The 17,119-nt window shown below is 37.1% G+C and overlaps 1 protein-coding gene across 2 annotated transcripts in view; it reads left to right on the top strand.

Annotated features, from left to right (window-relative positions):
- Positions 1-17,119, top strand: part of IRAG2 (inositol 1,4,5-triphosphate receptor associated 2) — a 48,521-nt gene that overhangs the window by 25,025 nt on the left and 6,377 nt on the right. For both annotated transcript variants that reach the window (XM_037848109.1, XM_037848110.1), the window contains 7 exons: positions 832-902; positions 3,909-3,966; positions 9,015-9,078; positions 9,166-9,193; positions 9,448-9,588; positions 11,177-11,311; positions 16,470-16,617. In XM_037848109.1, the coding sequence (XP_037704037.1) occupies positions 832-902; positions 3,909-3,966; positions 9,015-9,078; positions 9,166-9,193; positions 9,448-9,588; positions 11,177-11,311; positions 16,470-16,617 (645 nt within the window). The remainder of the gene's footprint in view (positions 1-831; positions 903-3,908; positions 3,967-9,014; positions 9,079-9,165; positions 9,194-9,447; positions 9,589-11,176; positions 11,312-16,469; positions 16,618-17,119) is intronic.

Here is a 17,119-nt window from a genome sequence, read left to right as displayed (position 1 = left end):
AAATTGTGGAAAAAAGGACAGGAAAAGTTATGTGTGTTTCTGCAAGGTTAGACAAAAATTAATAATGTTGTCTGTGGGAAGGGAAAGTGGGCATCTGGCAAATAGGAATAGGAGAGAAAATTTTCATTTTTTGATATATGGGCCATACGAATTCATTACTTGTCTTAAAATTTAAAGAAAAACTAAAATAACATTTCCATGAGGGGGAAATTATATATCTCTGAAGAAACTGGTTACCTCTTTGTTCTTATTTGTATATAATTTTTTAAAAATCCATGCTTTAAGTATTTTTCCTAAAAAAAAAAACAAAAAACAAAATTTATCTGTGGCTGCTGCCCTTTGTGACTGTGCTCTTAATTTTATGACATTTTATCCAGATAGGTACCATGTTGTTGGCAGGATGTCATACTTTGTTATCAGCCTTGTGTATGTAATTTGTTTACAAAACCTGTTTGTCAAGCTATAAAAAAGCTACTAAGATACTAATTGCTCAGGCTTCCTTCATCTGTTTCTATTATTACACTTGTAATATGTTTGATTAAAAAAAACAGCAGCTGCCTGAAAAAAAAACTTACTAATGTAAGGCCATTTATACAGATACTCATTTCTACTGAGAAAATCTTATACGGTCTAACTTCCTCGTGAGCTTTCGCTGCTCTGTCCCTGACTCAGAGTCAGTGAACACATTTGAATTTTTGTAATAAATAATTTATCTCTCTTGTTAAGCCTTTGACACTTACTGGCCTGCCCGTATTGACACCCCTATTAATTCTTCCACTTTTACTTGTTACCACTCTCCCGACTGTTTAGTGTGCTTCCTTTTTACCATAGGCACAAGTCCACCTCATGAGACTATTCCACTCCAAGACTCTATGAGTGAGGACAAAGCCATATTAAAAATGGTAAGAAAGCATATGCATGTTAATAAAAGTAATAATATAGCATAATGGTAGAACTGTTCCTTTATGTTTGCAAGATACCCTCAAAAGCATTATCTCTTTTTAGCCTTTCAAAATATTATGAAGTTAATAGAATTTAATTATGCCAGTATTTTATACACAAAGAAGTTGAGGCCAACGTGTCTTTGGATTCATCCATGGTCATGAAATAGAGTCAGAACTAAAACCTCCTGACTCCACATTGATTGTTTACTCATTAAATAGTTACTGGAAACAAGCTAAATATCTATCAGTAGAGGACTGCTTAAGTAAATGAATACATTAATAAATAAAGTTGAATAAAATAGTGACAGTGAATAAAATATAAAAAAGTTATATCCTAATCAGACAAAGACATAGACAATTACCCAGCAATTAGTGTGTGATTAGTGATACGAAAGAAAAATGCTTCCGGTGGGCACTCAGAGAGGGCATAATGGAGGCAGCACAATGTGACTTGAGTATTGAAAAACTGGTATGAGTCATCTAGACCACTAGTGTTCCAGGCAAGGGGATAACGTGTAGAGGCAGAGAGAAGCTGAAAGTATGGGTACAGCATGATATCCTTGGGGAAGGCGAGGTAATTTGGCATAGTTGGGAATTACTATATATGATATGGCATAATGCAAATTATATAGTATATATGTATGTATATATAAATTGAGAGTTAATATAATATAATATAATATAATGTAATATAATATTAGTATAATATAATGGTCAAGAATGGACCCTGAAGCCAAATCCATGGGTTCATATCCTAGGTTCTACTATTTATAAACTGTGTGTTTTGGGGAAAGTCACTTAATCCATCTGTATCTCAATTTCCTCAACTATAAAACAGGGATAATAACTCCGCTCATCATTGGGGTTATTGGGAGGATTAGATTAATTAATATATGTAAAGTGCTTAGAGTACGTGCTGCATCAGTGCTAGTTATGGGCCTCATCATTACATATAGAGGAATGGTGGAAAAGATAGAACGATTCAGCAGGATAAGATAATGAAGGGCATATTAAACAATATTTAAAAGTTTGGATTTCTTCCCACAAGCTCTTTCCCTTTACCATCAGAAGATTTTTATGAGGGGAATAACATTATGAAATTTGGTCGTTTCAGTGGTTTTTCTACTAAAGAACTTAATTTCTTAGTCAGGAAATTTCCCTGACCCAACACTAGGCTGTTCCTTCCTTCTCATGACATAGATTGATAACATCCCATATGCTCCCTGTCCGAATACAGATTAGCTAGATTATAGTTGTTTTGTGGGGGAAATTCTTGGCCAAACTTGGTGGAGGTTCATTTTTCCTTGACGATTTCTAAAATAATTATATGGTTCTTTTTATAAATCAGTAAGTTAAAAGTTCAGAACACTGAAAGAAATCAATCAGGAGGGTTTTCTGTTTTTATTTTTTTCAAAGTCCTTTTTTGTAGACTGAGCATTTTTCAGCTCTCTGGTAGTGAGATTTCATTCATTTAGATGTTTCTTGTGTCAGAGTAGTGAAAAAAACCACCTAATTGAGTGTGAATGGGAAGGTGGAATTGGCTCACTCCTTCTGAAAGGTTGGCTAGAAGGGCAGGAAAGGAAAGAAAATCCCATAGCTGGACAAGGTCATGGGATTAAGGAAGGACTCAAAAAAATTTGAGAATTTTTTCATGTTGATGGGAACAAGCCAGTGCTTTACATATACTATTGCATTTGTTACTTTTTCTCAAAACTTTAGTTTCAGCTGTTTAAAATTACATGACATGGCATCAATGGTTCTACCAAGAAATTTGCCCTAGACTTAGATTTTAATGGAAAATTTCTTCATTGTTATAAATTTCTCCATTAATCTGAGAATGTTGTATAATTATAATCACAAAAAATTATTGTATACCTAAGGTTTTCCCATTAGATTCCTCCAGATAGTATAGTATAACCCTACTAATATGGTGACTCCTATTATGCAGATGTATTTATGGTGCTGGTGACTGAATTCATTTCCTAGGGAGGCCACCACAACTTACTACAAACTGGGTGGCTTGAAACAACAGAAATGTATTTTCTCACAGTTCTGGATGTCGGAAGTCTGAAATCAAGGTGTCAGTGAGGTCCTGCTCCTGCTGGAGGCTTTGAGGAAGAATCTGTTCCATGCCTCTCTCCTGGCTTCTGGTGCTTGCCAGCAGTCCTTGATGTTCCTTGGCTTACAGATGCATCATCCGGGCTCTGCCTCCAGCTTCACATGGTGTTCCTCCCCCCGTGTGTCTTTGTCTTGGTCTCCTCTTCTAAGGACCCTGTCATTGGTTCAGGGCCCACCTCACTCCAGTGTGACCACATTGTAACTTGATTACAGCTGTAAAGACTCTATTTCCAAACAAGATCACATTCAGAGGTCCCAGGTGGACATTAATTTGGGAGGGAAAGACCATTGAACCCACTACAGTAATGCTGGAACATATTCATGTGGAGTAAAAGCCTAACATAACAATCTTAGCAGCTTTCTTTGCCACAATTTCCCCTCAACAACCCATCTAGAGGCAAAGATCACCCTGTCTTTGCCTCTTCATCCATCCAATCCTGCCTCAAGCTCAAGCTTAAGTTCAAGAGCCTTTCCATGCTACTGAAACCAGGGTGTTTTTTTCCTTTCTATTCAGAGTGCTTATTTATATATATATCTCATTTATTTGGCAATTAACTCTATTTTGCTTTGTGGCAATTTGTATCATTTTTTAAGCTTCTCACATATTTGTGTTCTTTCTCACCTCCTACTAGATTGGAAACCCCCTTGGAGTGAGTCTTGTTTTCTTCCTAGCCCTTCCTAGTTCCTTTCCTTAAGTGCTATAGACTGTTTAATATTTTTGTCCGAGTAGGGTTAGGAGAGGACAGGAAGTCAGTAAATGGTTGTTAGGAGAGGACAGGAAGTTGGTAACTGGTTATAAAAGATTTCCACTCTATGCACAGCAATAAAATTTCTTTATGATTTTAGGAAGCCAAAGAGGAACCAGAAACAATAGGAGAGCATAGAAAAGAATGTGGTACAGGAGGTAAGTAATGTTCTCTCCCAACCCCCATGTGAACTTTGTTTTCTGCTGACATTTTTATGGATGAAATGTTTCTGAGTAAAGATATGGAACCTACAAATTCTACATGTTTGGATAAGATCAGCCAGTAGGACTGATTCTTAATTCCATCTGTATCACCTTCAAGAAGTCACATTTGCACTGCAGTAACTGTTAGACCCCAGAGGAATATTTCATTCTGCTACCCACTCATCTCTTCTCTGCTGCCTCAGCTACAGTCCTCCCACCACCCCCAATGGACTGTAATATCTAGTGCCCTATTATGAACTAAAAATCAAGCCAATATTGTTAGGAAATTCTTTGCTCCACTTTGAGTTCTTTTTCAGAATCTCAACAAAGTGTAAATAGACCAGTACCTACAGAGTACATGCTAATCTGCTTCCCTCCCTAGTCCACCTGCATTAAGATAGAATGATGGATGGAGCTAAGGGTTTGGAGTTACACAGACTCCAGAATTGATCAGTCTCTGACTATCTGCATGACCTTAGAAAGTTACTTAACCTTGAGCCCGAGTTTCCTTGTCTGCAAAATGGAAACAAAGAGTTAAAACAAAAGAGGTACAAGCCTTGTCCTGATCAAGATGGTGGAGTGAGATGCTTCAGGGCTCCATTCCTCTATGGAAACTTGGAATAACCAGGAAGAACTGGCAGAAACATCTTTCTAAAAGCTCCAGAGAGCAGTCAAAGGATTGCAGTAAAAGGGCAAGTGCTGAATCAAGAAAAGACCAGGTAGGATCCCATGGCACCTGGTGGCTCCTCCCTGATCTGCTCACTTGGCTTGGCACAGAGCTGACCCATGCTCTCAACGTGGATCCCTGGTCCCAGTTCCAGAGGGAGCCGAGTTAACCTTCGTGCACATCCTGGAAGCTAGTATGTCTGGCCCAATCTGTCTGGTGGCAGCCTAAGGGATTCACTGTCTCAGAACTTGTCCTGCATGTAGAAAGCAGATCAAGGAGCTTCCCTACAGGATGCTGTGGGAGAGCAGTCAAGCCAGCTGCCTGGGGCAAGAGATTGCTGGCTGTAAGACATATAATGCAATGCCTGAGGAAAATGTTTCCTAGGGAAGAGAGGACATTCATAGCTGTGTAAATGGGGGAGTTCCTGGGACGGACCACTTATGAATGCTCAAGACAAGAGGTATGTGCAGAAAGAATCAGGGAGGCCCCTATGCTTTGACCTAAAGTTATTCTTCAAATTCATTACACAGATAAGTTCTGAAGGAGAACACTGAACAGATCAATCTTCAAAGACTAGAACGGCATTTTCTTTTTTTCCTTCTTTTTTCTTTCTTTTTATTAGCTTCTAGCACGCAAAGCTCTTGTTATCTACTAATTAGTATAAGCTTAAAAAACAGACACCTCAGGGTTTAAATTCCAGTGATAGCACACTAAAATATCAAAATGTCCAGACTTCTACAAAATATTTAAAAGCATTCAAAGAAACAGGAAGCAATGGCCCAGGCAAAGGAGAAATTTAAAGCATTAGAAACCATCAATGAGGAGGATCATACCTGGGACATTACAAAGACTTAAAAAAAAAATGGTCCTAAATACGCTCAAAGAGCTAAAGGAAAACATGGACAAAGAATTAACGGAGATCCGGAAAATGATAGATGAACACAAAGAAAATATCAATATAGAGATGGAAATTATGAAAAGGTACCAAACAGAACTGATATCCACAGTAATAGAAATAAAAAAAATTCCCTAGAGGGGTTCAACAACAGATTGGAGCTGGCAGAAGATGAATCAGTGAACTTGAAGATAAAGTAATTGAAATCAGTCAGTCTCAGGAGCGAATGAAGAAAAGTGAACAGAGCATTAGGAACTCGTGGGACACCAGCAAGCATACCAATATATGCATTATAGGAGTGCCAGAAGGAGAAGAAAGAAAGAAGCACAGAGAATATTCAAAGAAATAATGGCTGAAAACTTCGTAAATCTAATGAAAGACATGAATATATACCTCCAAGATGGGCTCAGCAAATCCCAAACAAGATAAACCCAAATAGCTCCACACTATGCCTTGCTATAATCAAACTATTGAATAACAAAGATAAAGACAGAATTCTGAAGGCCCAAAGAGAAGCAATGGGTTATATAAGAGGAAGCCTCAATATGATTAAGTGCCGGTTTCTCACAGGAAACCATGGAGACAAAAAGGCAGTGGGAACACACACATAAAGTGCTGAAAGCCAAACGCTGCCAACCAAAAATCTACCTCTGGCAAAACTGTCTTTCAGAAACAGCTAAGGAATTAAGACATTCCCAGGTAAACAAAAGCTGAGGGATTTCATTGCCACCAGACCAACCCTACAGTATATGCTAGGGGAAGTTCTGCAGGACGAAAGGAAAGGACATTAGACAATTTAATGAAGGCACATGAAGAAATAAAGATCTCTGGTAAAGATAATGACATGGGTAAATATAAATACCAATATTATTGTATTTTTTATTTTTAACTCTATCTTTTACTTCCTATATGGATCTAAAAGGCAAATGAATAAAATGTAATGATAAATCAGTGGTTTGGGGCTCACAATGTGTATGTATAGGTAATTTGTGACACAAAATACATAAAGGTGGGAGACAGAGGAATATAGGAATATAGTTTATGTGTGCTGTTGAAGCTAAGTTAATATCAAAGCAAATGAAATTGTTGTAGATTTAGAATGTTAAATTTAAGTCCTGTGGTAAACACAAAGAAAATATCACAGAATATGAAAACTCATAGAGATAGAAAGTAGGATACAGGTTACCAGGGGTGGGGGTGGGGGCAGGGGCAATGGGGAATTAATGCAAAATGAGTATAGGGTTTCTGTTTGGGGTGAAGGGGAAGGTCTAGTAATCGATGGTGGCTTGGGTACTACAACATTGTGAATGTGATTAATCCCCCTGAACAGTGTGCTTGGGAGGGGTTGGGATGGGAAGATTTATGTTGTATATATGTTTCTGTAATTTTTTAAAAAAGAAAAAAACTAAAGAGATAATGCCCATTAAATGCAATACATGATACTGGATGGAGAATACTGAGATTGGAGGAGAAAAGGCTCAAAAGACGTTACTGAGATATAAGAAAAAATTGTAATATAGAATGTAAGCTTTATATCAATGTTGAATTTCTTGAACTTGATAACTGCACTTAAGGTGATTCCATAAGTGAAGATCCTTGTTTGTAGGAAATGTACACAGAAGTTTTATATGTTCAAGGAGTATGATAATGTGCAACCTGCTCTCAGATGTTCAGAAGATAGATAGATGGATGGACAAAGGATGGATGGAGAGATGCTAGATAGAATGATATGGCAGAGGTGGCAAAATGTTAAAATTGATGGATCTTGGTTTTGGGGGTGGGTGGGCATATAATGGAGTTCTCTGTATGGAGTATATATTATTTTTGCAACAGTCCAGTAAGTTTGAAATTATTTCACAATAAAAGTTTAAAAATATATATACTTTCTTGTGCGTGAATATACTTTGTGCTAGGTGCTAGGCTAAATTCTTTATGTGCATAGTTTTATTTAAAATTATATGAGGTAGGTAAACTGCAGATCAGTTTCCTAGCCTGTAAAATGTAGACAATAGCAGTACCTAATACACAAGGTTTCCTGTGGTGATTAAATTAATCAATAAATGTGAAGCACTCAGAAAAATGCCTGGCACAGAAATTCTCAAAAAAAGCTAGCTACTTGCGTGAGGAATGCACAACTACTTGATAATACTGTGAACCACTGATTGTACACTTTGGATGGATTGTATGATATGTGAATATATCGCAATAAAACAGTTGGAAAAAAAACGTTAAAAAGAAAAGTTAGCTATTGTTTTAATTTCACAGGCTCTTCAAGCAAATACCACAAAATGAGTTGGGTTAAACAATGGGAATTTATTAGCTCATGGCTTTGAAGCCTGGAAATGTCCAAATCAAACCATCACCAAGGCGGTGCTTTCTCCCTAAAGACCTTAGTGATCTGGGGCTGTTGCCGGTGATCCTTAGCTCAGCTTCTCTGTTACAAGGCAATGCACATGGCGGCCTCTCCTGGCCTCTCCATTCTCTTCCAGATTCCATTGCATTTCAGCCTCTGGCTGCTTTCTGTGGCTTTCTCTCACTTTATCTGAATTTCATTCAGATCATAAAGGACTCCAGTAATAGGATTAAGACCCCTCCTGATTCAGTTGGGCTACACCTTAAATGAAGTAGCCTCATCAAAAGGTCCCCCTTTCAATGAGTTCACACCCATAGGAAAAGATTAGATTAAAGAACATGTTTTTTCTGGGGTACATATAGCTTTAAACATCACAGCTATTATATAAAAATAATTAATATCATCATTATTTTGTAGATGGCTTAATGAAGTTGTGCTTTGTTGAAAGCGACACAATTCTAAGGGTCAAAGCAAGGTTTTAAATCACATTTTTTGGATCCTATATTCAGTGTTATTCATAACTAATATATTGTCCTCTTTACAAAGTTGTCATGAAGGGTATCATCAATATGTGTAAAGAGCCTTATTCTGGGATTGGCATACAATAAACCTATGGTAAATGGTGGATGCCATGTTACTGTTGTTATTATTATTATTACCATTACTACTACTATTACTACTGCTACTACTACTACAAACACTACTACTGCTGCTGCTGCTATTAAGAAGTCTTGATCTGAAGAAGGACCACAGTACCAGAGGAATGCGTGCATTTAGTCTTGGGATCAAGTCACATTAACATTCCAATGCAATGAGAACAAATTGGGCTGTTCCTTGACTGGGATGTCCTCGGGTTTCAAAGACTATTCACATGTTGGCATGTCAGCCAATAAATGTAAATGTCATTGTGATCCCACTAGCATGGCATATTGTTAGCTTATAATTTAAGCAAACACATTGTTTGACTGTTGTGTTAGACATATTTCAAAAAAATGCCTTTGAGGGGAAAGGGTATAACAACATTTGATCTAATGTGCCTTTAGATGTTAAGCTTTTTAACCAAATAATATTTTATTGTCTTTTAATAGACACTGCTGTTTCCCCTCTTCCTGTAACTGCTGTGAAATCGGTTAACTTTAGGCAAAGTGATAAGTAAGTTTTCTTCTTATGTAACATGTTAATATTTTTTGCTTTTCTGTTGGATTATGTTTGAAGTAAATTCTATGCTTTATCCTACAGCATTTCTGCTAATGATAAGGAGGTGGAGGTGAGTTTAAAGCCCATTTCTTTCCTTTACTTAAAAAAAGTATTTCAGACCTGGCTGCTATAGCTACTTCATCCTTTTGCACAAGCTCTCCTCCCTTTGGTGTCTGTCTGGCTTGGCAGTGACTAAGTGCAGGTGAAGCCTGTGCATGTCAGAGTTATGTTGCTGGGAGGCGAGAAAAAAGCCTCAGGATAATCTGCAGTATTTGACCACGTCTGTTTTTTTTTCTCTTCACTCTCACTTTATTTTTACAACAGGCGGAATTTCTCCGACTGTCTTTGGGATTTAAGTGTGACTGGTTTACCTTGGAGAAAAGAGTGAAGCTTGAAGAGAGGTCCCGTAACCTGGCAGAAGAAAACCTGAAGAAGGAGATCACTAATTGTTTAAAGCTATTAGAGGTTAGAATGAGAACATTTGGGGATTATGCATTTGGTCATATTGCTAAGGTTTTTATAATTACATATGAATTTACTTGTATGACTAAAACCAATACCAAATAAAAAATCCTGCTTGATTCACATTAATAGGAAGTAAGAATCCAAGATCAGGCTGAAGTAAAAGATTAGCTAATAGGAGAGAATCAGCAATTAAACAGAAAATGCCTTTTCAAGTAGATTGTAAGCATCATCTGCCTTCGTTCTGGATTTTCAAATAGATTTCAAGGAGCAGAGTAATCATACAGAAAACAGTAATTTCAAGTATTGTAGAAGAGAACCGAAAGTCAATTTCCATTTATGAGTAACTGAAGAAAGAGAATGGTGGCTGATTTTAGACTTGTCAGATGATGGGAAAACCCATCATATGGGTACTGAGAGAGCGAGGGCCTGCTTCACTGGGTGCAGACAAGTGTAACAATGACTGATACCCTTCCCTCTTGTGAAGTTACCATAAATTTAGATATGGGCTGGAAAATTAAGAAGGCTAATTTTGGATGATAGGAAAATTTGAGAAACCGTATTCTGTTTCGCCAACAACTAACATCTGCTCTTCCCTTCCAATTGGAGGTGGTTATTTAAACTACAAGAAAAAACTGTGTGTCTGACAATGGTCATTCTAGTTGGATATCTGTCTGTTTCAAAAGTAGTCACCATTCCCTAAGCACTTGTGATATGACAAACATTTGATATCTATTATCTCTAATATCACAGTATTCCTGGAAAGGAGATAGAATCATCTCCATCCAATAGATGAGGAAACAGCAAATAAGAAAGGTTAACATTTTAACATTTCTGGAATTAGGATACAATTTACAATCAATGGTGCCTTATAGTTTTAATGTCAGCACTTTTTCATTCTTAATGATACACAAAGTAATGGTACCTCTTACAGTCCATGGCATTTTAGATTTGGGAAAGTCTTAGAAATTTGCTCATGATCATGCAGCTAATGAGTGGTGCATTGCTTGCTTCCAAATATGCTGTGCTCTTGATTCAGTGTCTTATCCAAGTGAGAAGGATGGTTCTCTATCAGGGAAGGGCATCATCTTAATCAAGCACACACATTTGAGAGGAACATATGAAAGGATACTGACCTAGTCTGCAAAATAGCACCTTGTCAATGATGGAAGAGCAGGTGTAGAGGTTAGAGCCATATCTAACGCCAGTCTGTTTTCACTCCTTTTCTCAAAAGCTCAAACTATGCTTCTTAGACAGTACATTTATTTATAAGCATAATCTCTTCACCGTCACTTAATTATATCTCATTCTGTTAACTGAAGAGGAAAGATGTGAATGCAAAAGAAGGAATGCCAAATTTGGAACGTAAGGAAGTAATCAAGAATGGACATAAAAAGTTTGAGCACTTACATAAGTCTACCAGATAGCCAACAAAGATTAATATTTTAATATCACTCATTATTCTGTTGCTTCTTTTTACTCTACCAAGGTAATGAATATTTGAATGTACACCTACATTTTTAACTTAATGTTAGAATTACTTGCTAAATGCTTGAATCTAATATCTTTCAATACCTTCCTCTCTATGCAGTGTTTAACACCTCTGTGTGAAGATGACAACCAGGCCCAGGAAATTATTAAGAAGCTGGAGAAGAGTATAACATTCCTTAGCCAGTGCACAGCTCGAGTGGCCAGTAGGGCTGAGATGTTGGGTGCTATTAATCAGGTAACCTGTCTCCATTTCTCTAGTCTCAGTGAAATTACTAGAAGGATTTATTTTCCCTGAGATTATGAATTGCATTGTAGGAAGAAATTTTAAAAATAATTCTTTACTGTGTAAGGCATACACATTTAATATAGAAAAAAATGGAAAATGGAATATATAAATAAAAATGGAAAAGAAAAATCCCTCATAATAGCCTTAGCCAGTGACCATCATTATAAAAAGTATGCAATCTTATCCTTCTAGACCCTCCCATCATACAATGTTGTAATTAACTTTTTAATTCAGCATTTAGCATGGACAACTTTCTACATAATATAAAGATTTACACCTATATCATCAACATTTTTTGGTACTCTATTGGTTGGATATATCATAATTATTTAATCAATCCCCTATTTTTGATCATTTCAGGATGTTCTTGATATTTTGCTATTATGTGCAAAGCTACAGTGAAATCCTTGTACATTCATCTTTGCAGACATATTTGTACAGAATAGAAATTTCAAAAATTCATGGTAACTTTGTGGTGACTTCAATTTTTTTTAATATATACCTAAGTGAACTTGTTAAAATATGGTATTTTCTTAAGGAGGCATTTGCTTATGATGATAGTTTTTGTTTGATCATTTGTCATATTTTTTAATATCCTAATTCCTTTTTTACTCCTCATTAGAGAATAATAATATCCTGTGTTTTTACTTTTAATAAAGTTATGCATTAACATAATTTTAAAAAGTCGAATAGTTCTAAAAGGCTTATTATACCATTTCCCACGTTCCATAGCAACAACTCCTAACTCTTTAGGTTGTTGGTTTGTTTTGTATTTACTTCCACATCTCTAAATAACATGTTTATACCACCACCACATAGTGATTTATTTTCAGTTATAGGCATTACCTGTTGATTTCCCACTACAAAAATCGATGTTTAGTTCTTTCATCAATTTCTGCCCCCATACACCTTTTCATAGCCCCTCAACCTGTTGTCCTCTTTTCTTTCCTTACCAAGTTTAATTTCCATGGCAAACACAGAGTTCACTCCCTTACATGCACCTCAACACTGTTTCTTCTCTTGTTTTGTCTTACTCACTTGTCAAATCTACAACTCTGATTAAATCTACTTCTCCATCTGGTCTGTGCCTGCGTGGCTGGAAAATAAAATCACACTGCTATAATGATTGAGCTCTCTTTAAATTCATCAGCACAAACCTCAAGTTGATTTTTGAGACCTTCTATCATTCACCCTCCTTCTTTTCTAAATGTCAATTTCACACCTCCTACTTTCTCCTCAAACCATCATCATTTCCTCCCCCATCTTCTCTGTCAACTGATGCTTTTCCTTCCTACCTCACTGAGAAAATGGAAACAATCAAGACAGAATTGCTACAAGCTCCAAACCTACTAGCACCTGAACCCTTATACCCTGCTTCCTGAAGACAAATTGTCCATAATCCTATCTGAGAACAACCATCCCACCTGTATGTGAGATCCCATTCTCTCTAACTTAGGATTTTGGGCCCCAGTTCTCCTCTATCTCCTACATCTTCAGTTTTTCCCACTTTACTGAATCATTCCCATGAGCACACAAATATGTTGTTGTTTCTAAGGTGGGAAATAACACAAAACAAACATAAACACAAAACCTTTTGTTGATCCTTTCTCTTTTGCCACCACCCTATTTCTCTGCTACAATTTGTAGCAAAACTCCTTGAAAGAATCGTACTCACTGTCTGCAATTCATCTCCTCCCATCCTCTCTTAAACCTAATCAGCCTTTTGCCTCCTCAAAAGTGATTTTGCTAATGTTACCAGTGACCATCACATAACCAGATTCAGTTTCTCAGCCCTCATCTTCCTTAACTTATTTGCTGCCTTTGACATGGCTGAGCACTCCCTCTTCCTGGAAACACTCTCTTCTCTCAGCTTCCAGGTTCCCCTTTCCTCTGGTTTTACTCTTACATCATTGGCTGTTCCCTTGTAGACTCCTTATAGGATCCATGCCTTCTCCCAGACCTGTTAATATTGAGGGGGTCCCAGGTTCCACACTTGTTCCTCAGATCTCTCTCTGCATTTAGATCCCATGATCCTATGTGATTGGCTGATGACTCCCAAATTCCTTTATCTAGCCTAGACCTTTTCCTTGAGTTCCAGGCTAGAATATACTACTGCCTACTCAATGTTTCCACTTAAATCTTTAATAAACAGCTCAAACTTAACTTATCCCAAACTAAACTACTCATGGTTCCTTCAAAACCTGCTCCACCCACAATCTCCTTACTTCAGTCAAGGACAACACTATCCTTCCAGTAGCTCAGGCCAAAGATTCTTAGGGTAATTCTCAATATCTTTCTCTCATACCCCACATTCAATCCTATAGCAAATCCTGTTAGCTTTATTATCAGAATACATCCAGAATCCAACACTACTTTCCCTCTCCACTGCCACACATGATCCAAGCTACAATGTATATTTCTCCCAGAATTACATTGCCATAGCTTCCTAACAGGTCCCTCTGTTTCCATTCTGCCCTCTGCAACCCTGTTCCCAATGCAGTCTATTTGCAATAAAGCAACCAGAGTGATCCTTTTAAAACTTAAGTCAGATCATGTTACTTTTGGGCTCAGAGCTCTCCAGTGGCTCATTTATTCAGATTAAAAGCCAAAGTCCTTTTAATGGCTTAAAAGATTCCACATGATTTCCCTGCCATCTTACCTCTTGAGCTTTATCTTTAGTTATCTCCCTGAATTATTCTATTCCAGCCACACTGGTCCCCTTGCTGTTCATCAGACACACTAGGTGCTCTGCCATCTTTGGACCCTACTTCTAGCTGTTCCCCTGCCTGGAATATTTTCCTCCAGGCATCTACATGCCTCAGCCCTCCTCTCCTGTCCAAATGCCACCTTCAAAAAAAAGGCCTTCTTTGACCTTCCTGTGTAAAGTTTAATCCCTTCCACCAAGAGCTTTTGTTCCCCTTTTCCTATTTCTTTTTTCTGTTTTATATATCACTAATCACCTTCTACCATACTATATATCTATAAAACTTATATTTTATTTTCTGTCCCCTCCCACCAGAATCTAAGCTCAATGAAGACATGAATATTTGTGGTGTTTTTCACTACTCTCTCTCTCATGCCTGATACCTGTTAGATAGCAGGTGCTCAATAAATATCTGTTAAATGGATGAGTAAGTGATTGAATGAGTAATATTAGCTGGATCAGTATTGACATCAAGTAATGATTTTTATGGTCATGTAAATACTATTCACAGCAGACACAGCTGCCATCTATTATAATGACTTTCCTTCTTTGCATAAATTTGTGTGCTTCCTGAAGTTAATCGTTTTTCTTTGTCATGATAATTTGCTTATTTTCCTATTGATTTATCAATTCATTCCCAAACTCTCCAAAAGTCTAGGGATTTAAATGCATTCCAACTCATCAGGTAGTCTGTCAACTTTATCTTCTTATAGATGTTGCTTCCAGAAATTTCCAAACAGTTACAATTGGGACTGCCTGTGAGAGCTGTTTCCTTGATCCCATGTCTTCTTTGCTGGTTTATTCCTTCATTTGGGTGGAGCATTTCACCCAATTGCTTTTTGAGAAAAAGGATGCATGGGAAGTGACATTTTTGAGATGCTGTATAACTGAAATGTGTTTTCTCTATCCTCATACTTATTTGATAGTCTGGGCTGGTGAAGGAGTCTAGGCTGGAATTCATTTCTTTTAGAATTTCCATTGCATCACTGCATTTTATTCTTTGCTCTGGGGTTGCTGTTAAAAGTCAGTTGCCATTCTTACTTTTAAGCTTTTATAACCTACTTTCCAGAAACTTTTAAGTTGGCCTGTTTTCCTACTGCCATCCCTTAGTGTTGGTTTATTTTCATACGTTGTCGTAGGTATTTTCCAGCTGGAAAGTTGTGTTTCTTCAGTTCTGTAGGCTTTCCTGAATTATTTGAATTTCTGTTTCTACATTTTCTACACTTTCTCGAATTCCTACTGTATGAATGCCATCTCTTTTCTATCTTTTACTCTAGTCTCAGGGAGAGTTCCTTAACTTTATCTTGAAACTGTTCTATTGAGTTTTCTATTGTTGTCATATTTTTAATTTCCAGAAGCTCTTTTTGTTCTCTGAATCTTACTTTTTAAAATATTTTGTTTTAATTTAATGATGCAATAATTATTCTTAGTCTCCTGAAGATATTGGCAGTTTCCTTGACGTTTTAGTTTCCTTGCAGTCTGTTTCCTCCAGTTTGCTTTTTTCCCTGAGTTTTGGTTTCCGTCTTTCATGCTAGAGGTTTTCCTGCCATGTCTTGTGATCCCTTAAACAGGTGATTTGGAACTGTGTGTGTGTTGGGGTGGGGGAGATTCTTATTGACTAGGAGCTTCACATGAGCTAGTATGTTTCACTGGAATATCCCTAATGTCAGTATTTTTAGGACTATCCTCTTGGGATGTCAGATTCCCTAAAGAAAAATCTTCCAACTGTTTGCCTTGAGGGTACAAGTCTGGCTGCCAGTGTTTGGAAGCAGGAAGGAGGAATAAGACAGGCAGATCTCAATATTCAATTTGTATAGTCTTTTGCTGGAATTCTGTTGTTTTCAGTATGGTATAGTCATACACTCACCTATCTGGAATTTCCCAATCATTGTAACCTCTGTTTAAGTCATTCCAGAAGTTCAACCTTTAGTCTTTTGCCAAAGTGGGGAGTTCTACTGGGCAAAGTAAGGGAGGGAATCTGTGGTTCTAATTGTTTATCACACAGACTTTCAACTAGTTCTTGTGTTCCCATGCCCACCTTCAGACTTGCTTCCAGAGGTTGCTGGTGCCAATAATTCTTGAGCCTTTGTGGCTTTCTGTGGTGTTAGTGGGGTTGCTTCTGGGTTTCCCTTACAGCTTTGTAGGTTTCAGCTTTTTCAGGTCTCGTAAGTGATTTATCACTAGTCCTTCTACTAACCTGCTTTCAAAATTTTGTTGCTATTATATCTCCTCCTGTTCTTTTTGCCCTTGAGGGTTAATGCCTTTAAAAAATATTTATCATTTTAGGGGGATGTGGAGATGGAGTGAAGGCAAATGCATCTATTCAACCACCTTCTTTAATTGGGTATCAAGAACAGTATTTTCAGTGTGAATTTCCTTTTATTTTAATTTTTTTCCTACTAGGAAAACCGGGTTAGTAAAGCAGTGGAAGTAATGATTCAGCATGTAGAAAACTTGAAGAGAATGTATGCCAAAGAGCATGCTGAATTAGAAGAACTGAAACAGGTTCTTTTGCAGAATGAAAGGTCTTTTAACCCTCTTGAAGATGAAGGTAATACATAAAAGTTTAAGATAATAGTTGTATTTCTAATATTTTCTTTCATATTCTCTTTTATTATGTCTTTAGTATAAGATTCTTCGGTTAAGATTATATTAGAATAACTCATTCCTGTTGTTTTTACAGTCAAAAGTAGGGTGCCAGTTAGACTTGGAAACAAGAATTCTTTGGTAACGACACCAAAAAAATGCACTAAATCAAATTAGGAGGCTGAGATGAGAGAATATATTTAATCCAGTTCATTATGCTGGCCTTAGTGTCCCCCTATTTAAGATGTTACTATTGGCTCTCCCTCTTCACAGAAAGGTTAAATAACTGAAATGCACTATTTTCCTCAACAATGGTTTTGTATTACTCAAAGGAGGGATACCCCTGGCACCTAAGCTGAACGATGGATTGGGAAATAGGGAAACATTAATAAGCCATGGAAAATATCTAAACTAAAGTTTCTACAAGTCTTACAATAATTTTATTTTAAATAGTATGAAGTTTCTGA

The sequence above is a fragment of the Choloepus didactylus genome, chromosome 8, assembly GCF_015220235.1.
Source record: "Choloepus didactylus isolate mChoDid1 chromosome 8, mChoDid1.pri, whole genome shotgun sequence".
In the NCBI taxonomy this organism is placed as follows: Eukaryota; Metazoa; Chordata; class Mammalia; order Pilosa; family Megalonychidae; genus Choloepus; species Choloepus didactylus.
Note: the sequence above shows the minus strand (reverse complement) of the source record. Positions and strands in the feature narration are given on the sequence as shown.